Here is an 11,150-nt window from a genome sequence, read left to right as displayed (position 1 = left end):
ATAATACAGGGCGAGTCGACCAGGATTGGTTCTGTTTTTCAAAACAAACATTACACTGAAAAGTTCAGTAAAGCATTTTAACAAGCACTCTCTCCTGCTAGTTAGAAAGAAAAAGAATGAAGTAATCATTTCAGCTGTGGACTAAAAGTTAGATTCAGTAAAGCATTATGATTCCATGGACGGCTACAAACATGAGTGCTTTCAGTAAAACGGACATAACTTCTCTTAAAAATGATCTATGAGTTTCATTCCCTTTTTCAGATTAAGCAAGAAAGAATGCCTGTTTCTATGTGCTTAAGTGGGGTTTTGAGTGTTTGAGTGTCAGCTGTTGTTAAGTTTTTAAATCTCAATATTAAGTATTTAGTTTTCAAGTTTACCATATCCCGACAGTGTTTACATTTATAGAGCTTGAATTAGATATAATTTGGGCTGTAAATGGGTGCGTTTGTTTAGCTTCCCTGGGTCGACCCCAGTCTGCCCCTGGTACATTCGAATAGCTTTGACATCATTCCAGGGGCTCACCCGGGTCAGCCCCTAGTGCCCTGCTTGTGGAGTGGGTCACTTGGGGGTGACCCGAGGTGCATGGCGTCACCAGAGGGCGAGTGTGATCATTTAAAAAGCTCTTGTCAGGGGCTCACCCGAATGAGCACCGCAGGGTCAACATGGGGAAGCTGATCGAACGCACCAAATGAACTTGAGGACATAATTTTACTTCAAGAGGAGATTTTTATCAAAGTATGATGCATCAATACAAGGATTGATTATTACAGACAAAGAAACACCATGTACCTTTATCTATTTCCTACTCCATGGACATACCGTACATCTAAAGGTAGACAAGTTTTAACAACTTGTTATTATCAACACATTTTAATGGGAGTTACTCAACCACATACAGCCGTTGCTCCCATGTGTTGTGTAACGCATGTAAAAGAACCCAGTGCACTTATCAAAAAAAGAAGGGGTTCGCCCCGGTGTTCCTGGCTGTGGCTGCTGTATGCGCTATATAAGGTTTCAATATTACTATTATTCAATATTATACAAACTCCACAAGCTATTTATGTAAAAAGATAAGAAGTTAGTAAAAATATGCCAAAAAATGTGTACAAAAAGACGGTGAAGTATTCTGCCTGAAACATCAAAAGAAGGTATTCTACCTGACCCATACATTGCTTTCTGATGAGGTCTCACGAGGTGACTAAAGCCTGGTTCATACCTCCTGTGAATGCAAAGCAAATAATGGCGTCACAAGAATAAATTGCAGCCTTTAAACTCTGGGTAACTCACTGAGAGTTGTCACCTCAAATTGGTTGGGCATTCGCATTCGCAGTAAAGTATGAACCGGGCTTTAAGTACTGTACGCTTATTGAGTCATTTCAACAGCCACACATTCCTGCAAGGTATTGTCGGTACTTTTGCACTTCTCAATCGCAATATTGGTCTAGGCAATTCTTCATCCCAGCATCAGTGTCCTACCTCTAGGATTATTATGTCATGCAAAATACAGGTAGGCCTCCAATATCCACCACTCATCCTATCGCACTGTCAATCCCATACATAGTGTACCATGTGTCAAAACAAGATATGGATGCGTCTAACATGTTAAAAGTTGAAAAAAAGGAATGGACCCAAGTATCATGTACACTGCATGTACACCTCTCATACAATCAAACCTACGTGCAGTTTACATGCAGATTTCATATCTCCATGATGTCAAGTATAGAAATAGAGATTTAAATATCTATATAGAACCCAAACATACTCCAAACTTGGAACTAAGTTTCTACAATCATGTGAAATGTTGTATACATCTTAGTTCTATATGGATCCCTATGAAGCTTGCAATGGAAACACGGGTAAGTACTGGTAGCTACATGTATGCCGAACAACATTACCTTGCTAATCAAACTTGTAATGCAATCACTGACATTTATTGTTGTCATTATCTAAATACTGAAACAATCTTTTATGAAGTGGAAGATTTTACCAATAATATTTTCAAGCAAACATTTTTGATCAGTAAATCCAATAATTATAGATAAATATTTGTTGTATATAAATAACATGCAAACCCTACACCTTAAGAAACTTGTCTACACTCTTCTCCCACAATAAACATTTCTTTAAATACATTTGCTAATGTGACATCAAGTATTGGTAACACCTTCAACACAAAACAATGCAAATCTCCAATAATTAGTATACCTTGATACATTATACTAAATAGTATACAAATATTGCATGCAATATGAGTGCATTTTGGCAGAATATAATCATGAGGTGAAACGACTAGTCAAGTGAAAATGAAAAGCAAGATTTCACCAGGTGATTATATTCAGTGACAATGCTAACATGCATTCAATAATTGTTGATATAGGCCCTAACTCATGCATAAACCCTTGTCATTTGAAGAAGAAAAAGTCACAAAAAACACCAAAAAAAAAACCATGAAGTCGTCCATTCCACACTTTGAAAACTCTATAAAACAAAATGTACATGCCAACAATGTCAGCCATTGTGCAAAACTTGCCTGGTTTTGACCTTTTGGACAAAAGAGCAGATTGTTTACATCAGAAATGTCCTACAACTATCCATATAGAACTCCTACAGAAAATATAGGATGGCGCTTGATGCATGTTCCACCAATCAAATGACAAGGATCTATGCATATGGTTCATAATAAATAAAACATATATTACACATTATACATTAGTAAATCCATGAACATGTAAATACAAACTTCTACATGTATCTTTTACCTTGTCTTTAGTTAGTACAGAAAATAATTTATCAAATCCAACATAAACTTGTCATGGTTTTATGTAACATCAGCCTTACCTGAAATGTAAGAAGAAAGTTAAGAAGAAGTCCAGAATACAATACAAAGTGGTAAAGAAATAAATACAAAATAAAATGTAAAAAACACATCGAGGGGCGTGGGTTAAAACAAACCAATTATTCAAAAACTTGATTGAAAAGATGAGTCTCAAATATTTTCTATCAAATATTTCCTAACTTTGCCTATACATGTATTACGGTTGTGAAGTCATAGAACAAGCAATACCAGAAATATGCAAACAAATTGTCTTGGAATTAGAGTCAAATATAATACCAAGATTATGAAATTAGAATAACAGTGTTTTTTTGTGGAGTCACTTATTAATATGGGGAATGGAGACTTTAGAGAGTTTTTGTGGCAAACCAAGTATCATAAAAACTTTTGAGTGTTAATAAGAAAACATGTCAGTCACAAACCTTGAAAGACCTTGTGTCTAAAGTATAACATATCAAATAGTAAACCTCAATAATAAACCACAACATAAAAGAATGGTAAACAAAAAGCCAACAAATAGAAATAACATAATTCCATCCGACTCTCAATCACAGGCAAACCACATATCTCTTTTGACTTATAATCAAATGATGATTTGAAATAAGATTTGACATCTTGGTGTTATGATTACAATCTACAACCAAATCCTGAGATCTAAATAATTAGTTCCATTCATTTATTTAATTGCAAATGCTGTCAATTCACACTAAGGGTACACTTTGCATATATTATTCAAATTTACACGATTTTTATTCTCCACAGCTTCAAAATATTGGTCTAAATCAATTTGACAGAGACAAATTTCAAAGCAATATAAATTGTGAACATCTAAAAGATAAGCTCAGTGTCTCTTACAACCAAACTATCCCATTCAGGATTTGTATCCAAATAGTTATCAGAGAAATTAGAGAGGTTTCCCAAACGGAGGATACAGATACAGATATGATGTTCGTTCATGTCAGCCACGTGTTGGATTTTGTTTCGCAAAATATGTGTTACTTGAAGCGCTCACGTTCATCATAAGTGTTTTCCGTCAAGCATGACCGATAGACACCCTCCTGTATCCGTTGCTGTTGTGTGTGCAAAATACAATAGACGCAGATACGTGTCACGTGAACACACAAAGTGTCGACGTATCGGTATCTGTATGTGTATCAGTAGACTTGCAAAACCTCTCTACTATAGAAGATACTTGCTATTCCAAATGACAATTGAAATATTTACATGTTATGTGAATGGAAACTACTGGAGATACTAGCCTTTCCAAATGACAATAAATCTACCCAAATTGGAGTAGCCTTAAAGCCTAATTAATGAATACATCAATGTTTGTCATGCATCTTAGAAGAGTAGAGTTCTTTATCCATCAGTCATCCTTTGGTCCTTACAGCATTACTTGAAATGAAATCAGAGTCAGTGATCAATTCAACAGCGCCCTCAAGGGTTTGCTAATTGGGTTAGTTGTGTACACAGTTATACCTATAGTCAGTGTGTGTTGTCAGAGTTTATCAGCCTGGAAAACAAGAAAGGTAACAAAACACAAAACAAAGACAAAGATTAATGTTCCCATAGAACCACAGCATGTAGCATCAGCCACCAACATAAATTTTAATGTTATATTGCAACCACATTCTTATATTATTAAAAAAGAAAATCAAATGTTTAATCTTCTTTGAGATTCATCTTGGATGTTTTTATTGATGATTATAGGCATCCAGTCAGTATTGCTACTACTATAGGTTTTCTCGGTCAAATTCGGCAAATGAGCAGTCAATTTAATTTTCATGCGTTCGAATTAAAGCTGTTTTGCTTTTCCAGTTGTACTGCGTTTCAAATTCAGAATTCGGCCATTCAATTTCGTTTTGAGTCGAGTCAAATTCCTTAAGCACTCTGTTCAATTTAGCGTAGCGTCATTCTTTTTCGTGACACACACGCCTCAAGAAGCGTCTGCTAATTTGAAAGCTGCTTTGATGAATTGTTAAATTGAATGATTATTTTGTTAATACGAATGACGCAACATTACATTTGACTAATCCCAAAACGAAATCGAATGACGCTTTTGAGTAGCATTCGATTTTGCGCAAAATAGAATAGCTTGGTGGTTAAATTGGCTGCTCTTTTTCCGAAATTGACCGAGAAAACCTATATTTGTTATTACTATTAACATTTAAATCCCTCACTCGTCTGTTGTTAAATTGCTAGTAATTTATTCATCAGGTGAGCATGAAGATATTTCACGTGCAAACATCTACAACATGCAACATGCAGCAATACAAGACAAATATTATCAACCAATTTAAGATGTACTACATTTGGTACCACCAAGTATGCAACTGTATTACTTCACACAAAAAGAGGAAATTACAAAATTGCAATGATTTTGAATGGTATTTTTCAATTTTGAATGGTAAAACTGAGATTAAAAAAAGAGGAAATCAGCTGATCCGAGGAAAAGTTGCATGTCTGTACCACGTAGCAGTCACTGTGCAGCGAGGTTGTCACTGACCAGTCGCTGCACAGCTACTAGGCAGTCGCAGAGCAGTCACTGTGCAGCTGCTAGGCAGTCCCTGCGCAGCTGCTAGGCAGTCGCAGAGCAGTCGCTGCGCAGTCATTAAGCAGTCAGTTGCTGAGCAGTCATTAAGCAGTCGGTGAGCAATCGCAGAGCAGTCGCTGAGCAGCTGCTAGGCAGTCGCAGAGCAGTCGCTGAGCAGCTGCTAGGCAGTCGCAGAGCAGTCGCTGAGCAGCTGCTAGGCAGTCGCAGAGCAGTCGCTCCGCAGCTGCTAGGAAGTCGCTAGGCAGTCGCTGCGCAGCTGCTAGGCAGTCGCAGAGCAGTCGCTGCGCAGCTGCTAGGCAGCCGCTAGGCAGACGGTAAGCAGTTGGTGCGCAGCTGCTACACTCGGCTAGTCACTGGGCAGTCTCTGTAAAGTGACCTTGCAGCTTTATTTTGAATATTTATGTGAATATCTACTTTAATGGACCCTTCCCATGAAATATGCTAATTACATTCACGCATGCGTACAGACCATGTTGGTTGGCAAACGCCATAGAGTTGTGCACTAAGCAGACGCGTCTGCGTCACGCACCCATTAGCCGTGTACAAAACAGCGCGATGTTCCCTCATTTTGCCAACCAAAACGTTAGTGCGCACGCGCTACGTGCAATTTACATATTTCATGGGAAGGGTCTATTGGCAGTGTGCTAGATATGAAGCTGTTATGCCAAGCAAGCAAAAAAACATATCAATTGCCTTCATGCAGAGAGTCACTGCACTCAGTGTTTTCCAAGTTCAACAAATTATAATAGTGAGCTGGGTTGGAACTTAAAAATCAATCTAGATCTTTTGCGACTATTAGGTACCTGGGGTCGATTTCACAAAGCGTTAGGACTAGTCCTAACTTAGAACTGGTATAAGAACAACATGGCTAGTCCTAAGCTAGGACGAGTAAATCATCCTAAACTTAAGATAAGACTAATCTTAACTCTGTGAAATCCACCCCAGGTCTGCTGTTATTATCTACAAGGAAATGTTTGGAACTTGTAGAACTTGGAAACAATCGAGTACACAGTGCTTTATTAAAACCACAATAATAAAGAGCAAAGTTATTATACAAATACATAGAAATTATAGTCAAACACAAACATACCAAAAGACTAGTATAGAACTTAGGCTGTTTCTAACATAGTGGCTGCGGCTTTATCACCCAGTCATCATGCAATGAAGCATAAGCTGCTCTTAGTAACAGCCTCAGCAACAGCCGCAGCCACCATTTCAAACACAACCTGACAAGGGTTATGGCTGATTGTTTTCATATACATTGTGCAGGTGACATTCATATTCATTGTGCATGTGACATCGGTGCATGTTATAGCATTATACATTTAGTACATGTGCAATCAATATAGTTTGGTGACAAGCAAACGTTGAAACCATTTGTGATTTGGTACACTTGTCAAAGGCAGTGTACACGTTTGGTAATTGTCAAAGACCAGTGTTCTCACTTGGTGTATCCCATCATTTAAGCATAAATAACAAGCCTGTGAAAATTGGGCTCAATTGGTCATCGAAGTTGCGAGAAAATGGTGAAAGAAAAAACACCCTTGTTGGGAATAAAAAGAGTTCTAGCTAGAAGTCTTTTAATATTTTAGTGAGAAATTACCTCTTTCTCAAAAACTACGTTACTTCAGAGGGAGTCATTTCTCACAATATTTTATACTATCAACAACTCTCCATTGCTTGTTTACCAAGTCAGTTTTTAAGTTAATATTTGTTTTGAGTAATTACCAAACGTGTACCTTCCCTTTACGGGATATACTCGGGATCAAAGTATATATTGGGTTCAAAACCTCATTTGGAACCAATGCCTCATTTGGGATCAAATCTTCATTTTGGACACTACCTATTGATGAAGTTGATTATCAAGTTGTGTCATTTAAGAGCAATATTAATATTTGATCAGTGGTTATTTCAGTTACTTACCTGTATTTCTTGTAGAGCTTGTTTAGCCAGGTAGCTTTCTCTCTTAATCTTCACCTCTAGGCTTTCAGGTACATCGGGTACAGCAAAATCAATGAATCGACCAATACCAAAAACAAAATGCTGAAACAAGAAACATAAACTTATAGCAATATCAAGGTTAAAATTGCATTCCCTTTAAAACAATAGCTTAGAAAGCTTGCAATCCTGGTTTGAAGCTTAAACTCACCTGACACTACACCACATTCACTGACCTGACACTAGACCACACACACTACCTGACACCACACCACACCACACACACTCAACAGACACTGGACCATTTACACTGATGTCAGATGAACTGATTTCAAATTTGACATCTAGGAATATTATCTGTTTCGAAGAACGACCTTATCTTACCTCAAATAGGATGACAAATGCTAATTTAATAGCCAGTAGTTGGTAGTAGACTTTGGTATGATTACCCTCATCGTCACGGAAATCCTTGTATCTGCATGAGACATGTAAACAATATAAGTCATAATGACCCTGTCCAGTCTGAATTCAGACCTTAAACCAAACCGGTTACCCAGACGTGATGAAAGCACTCCCAAATAGATTTCCGAACAAGTCATGAAAGTTTCGGAATTAGGTCACAATAAAACAGTTGCAAAAAGTAATCATTTTGCAGTTCTGTACCATTGAAGATGTCAGCTTTGTTTTTATTGGGAGAAGACCTTTTTATAAGTCTACCAAACAGCATTTTGGACAAATTTATGGACACAAGTGTCAAGACCAAGACTTCAACCTAAACTCTGCTGAATAGAAACACTGTTTCCAGGGTACTTGACTGCTTGGCCAAGTCAGGACACATATACATGTGTACCTTGGATTCACTGGATACATCGAATCCATCAAATCAGACATACATAGGGAATGAGTTTTGCAGCTCTCAGATTAGTCAATATTAAGTATGGCATAATTTATATTTAATTTCAAGGTGCACTCATAACTTTCATTGTAAGAAATATTTTTATTAATGCCCTTGTTTTGAGTGAGTAGATTGAGTATAGTTCCCAGACTCTTTATGTAGACAACTTACCTGCATGGTTCCGAGGTGGTGCCGTTTGGTGCATATGACAAGGTGAAGTTTGTATAGCCATGCAAATGGAAGTCATATTTGTATTGATACATCACACGAGACAAAAACTCAGAAGTGAATGCAATCAAAAATGCCTAAAAGAAAACAAAATAAAACATTTTTTTTTTAAAACAAACTTGTTAATATAAGAAGATAAAGATTGGTAAATACTGTTAGAAATTCAGTTACATGGTGGTTTTCGGGCAGTTCTTAAATAAGGGAATCAATGTGGTTTAATCCCAACGAGGCCGGGTTCTTGATAACCTTACTGGTTCTGGATTTAAACCACTAGTGGAAAACAGATTCAACACACTTTGATTCCCATTCATAAATACCTTTTCGGTCAAAAACATCAACACTTTTTGGTCAAAAAGTAAAATAAATGCAAAAACTATAATTGTTCAATGATTGCTTTCAATACAACACCCCTCCAGCTATGAAATGGTACGGCGCTCGGGTAAACAACTCTTATAAGGGAATGCTATGCACGTCGCGTGTATCGCGTGATGTGGCACAACTGTTTCAGCCGTTGCTCTCGACCAATAGGAATGAAGAAACAGGTGCAAGCTCGCGTGTCACGCCCATGTTTCAACACTTTTTACTGGTCATAAACAAAGGTTTATACACACTCATGTGATGCGCTCTCCACCAATAGGAATAGCGAAAATGTCTGAGGTATTTATGAATAGTTATTTTTACAGCGATATGGATGATTCAGTTCTATAACAGAATATGGCATGCTGTTTACACTAAAAACCACAGCAAATACAGATAGTAAAACCTGTATTGGAAGCAACAATTTTTTGAGACTTCTAGCCACTGGTTTTGGCAAGAGTATTGCTACACAGAATGTGGCGGACCGAGTGGATAAGAGCACCAAACTCAAGCTCTGGTGTTTCTGATCAGCAGAGTAAGGGTTCAAGTCCCAGTCGTAAAACACCTGTCGAATGAATGAGCATGGCGAACATCACTCAAATTAACCTAATCCCTCTATCGTGGTTGCTACCAGTAGACTTCAACAAGCCTTTTTGAGGTATGGCATACGTTGGAGTGTAGTTTTATATGAAATAATGTCATCTGAAGGATAAAATAAACACCACTGATCCCAGAACTCTTGGGAGTTCTGGACATAAGGAAAATGTGAGCAACGCTTTAGCCTCCTACATCAGGTATAAAGACAGTTTATACTTCATATATATTGCTACAAAATGATTCTAAAATAGCAACTTTGATTGGCTATTGACTTCATATATATTGCCACAAAATGATTCTAAAATAGCAACTTTGATTGGCTATTCACTTCATATATATTGCCACAAAATGATTCTAAAATAGCAACTTTGATTGGATCCTTCACTAAATCCCTCCCTCCCCCCTTTTTTTTTTATATATGGAAATGTATTTACTCGTACTCGTTTTTGCCTCTGAAGAAAGTCCGGTTTGGATCGAAAGCTAAGGACATCTGCTCTACCCACATTTCATATTAATGCTACGTCATATACTTCATACATAATGCTAAGATACAGTTATACTTAAAATAATACTTACATTACTCATAACGGCTAGATTAGCAATAAACTCCAGGATGTCGTACCAAATGCCGATATCTTGAGCTCTATCAGCGACAGAACGACGTACTTCACTCACATACTTAGATCCATCCAGACGTATCTCAATCCAATTATTGAGTAAAGCAAAGAGAGGAGCCAAAGGGAAAGCAGCCACAAACACTGTGATGAAACCAAACTGGATCACTGCAGTCAAATAATCATCAAACGACACAATTAATAATAATAATAAATGAACATTTATAAAGCGCTTTATGCAACGCCTCAAAGTGCTTTACACAAATATATAAAACGGCAACTAATAAAATACAAATAGAAAACACTCTGAAAATCTAACAATAAGCAGATAAGCAAAAAACTTACTAAGAAGAAGATGTATTCAGTCAGCACAACTTAAAGGCACTGGACACTATTGGTAATTACTCAAATAACTGTTAGCATGAAAACTTACTTGGTAACGATCACTGGAGAGCTGTTGATAATATAAAACATTGTGAGAAATGGCTCCCTCTGAATGAACGTAGTTTTTAAGAAAGAAGTAATTTTCCATGAATTTGATTTCGAGACATGAGAATTGGATTTTGAGGTCTCGAAATCAAGCATCTGAAAGCACACAACTTCGTGTGACAATAATGTTTTTCTTCAATTATTCTCTCGCAACTTTGATGACCGATTGAGCTCAAATTTTCACAGGTTTGTTATTTTAAGCATATGTTAAGACACACAAAGTGAGAAAACTGGTCTTTGACAATTACCAAAGGTGTCCAGTGTCTTTAATTCGGAGCATAAATGTAATGCACCCATGATCAATCAGGCTGGTGCAGAGAGAGTTCAGTATGTATTCCATTCTTATATTGTGTTCAGTAAAGTTAAGTCCATCCAGTTCCACACATGAACATGTACAATGTACTTGATGTTAACTGAATTTACCCATCTCCAAGTATTCTTCAAACAGCCCATCATTGGGCACCAGCTGGTAGTCCGCTTCCCATCGTTTACTTTCTCGGTTACCAAGGGAGCCACGCATCTTCCAGCGGAGAATAAACTGCTTCAGTTTTCTATGCACAGAGAATATTGAAACCAATTATTACAATGTTACAGTTTTCTATGCACAGAGAATATTGAAACCAATTATTACAATGTTACAGTTTT

The 11,150-nt window shown here is 37.2% G+C and overlaps 1 protein-coding gene across 3 annotated transcripts in view; it reads right to left on the bottom strand.

Moving 5' to 3' along the window:
• Positions 1-584: 584 nt before the first annotated feature.
• The window catches only part of LOC117302167 (anoctamin-7-like), a 44,724-nt gene continuing 34,158 nt past the window's right edge, over positions 585-11,150 (bottom strand). For 2 of the 3 annotated variants that reach the window (XM_033785977.1, XM_033785979.1), the window contains 6 exons: positions 10,929-11,056; positions 9,979-10,184; positions 8,392-8,525; positions 7,710-7,800; positions 7,311-7,430; positions 585-4,346 (listed from right to left, as the gene is read on the bottom strand). In XM_033785977.1, the coding sequence (XP_033641868.1) occupies positions 4,332-4,346; positions 7,311-7,430; positions 7,710-7,800; positions 8,392-8,525; positions 9,979-10,184; positions 10,929-11,056 (694 nt within the window). In that variant the 3' untranslated portion in view covers positions 585-4,331. The remainder of the gene's footprint in view (positions 4,347-7,310; positions 7,431-7,709; positions 7,801-8,391; positions 8,526-9,978; positions 10,185-10,928; positions 11,057-11,150) is intronic. The other variant, XM_033785978.1, reaches the window with a different exon arrangement.

The sequence above is a fragment of the Asterias rubens genome, chromosome 18, assembly GCF_902459465.1.
Source record: "Asterias rubens chromosome 18, eAstRub1.3, whole genome shotgun sequence".
Taxonomy (NCBI): Eukaryota; Metazoa; Echinodermata; class Asteroidea; order Forcipulatida; family Asteriidae; genus Asterias; species Asterias rubens.
Note: the sequence above shows the minus strand (reverse complement) of the source record. Positions and strands in the feature narration are given on the sequence as shown.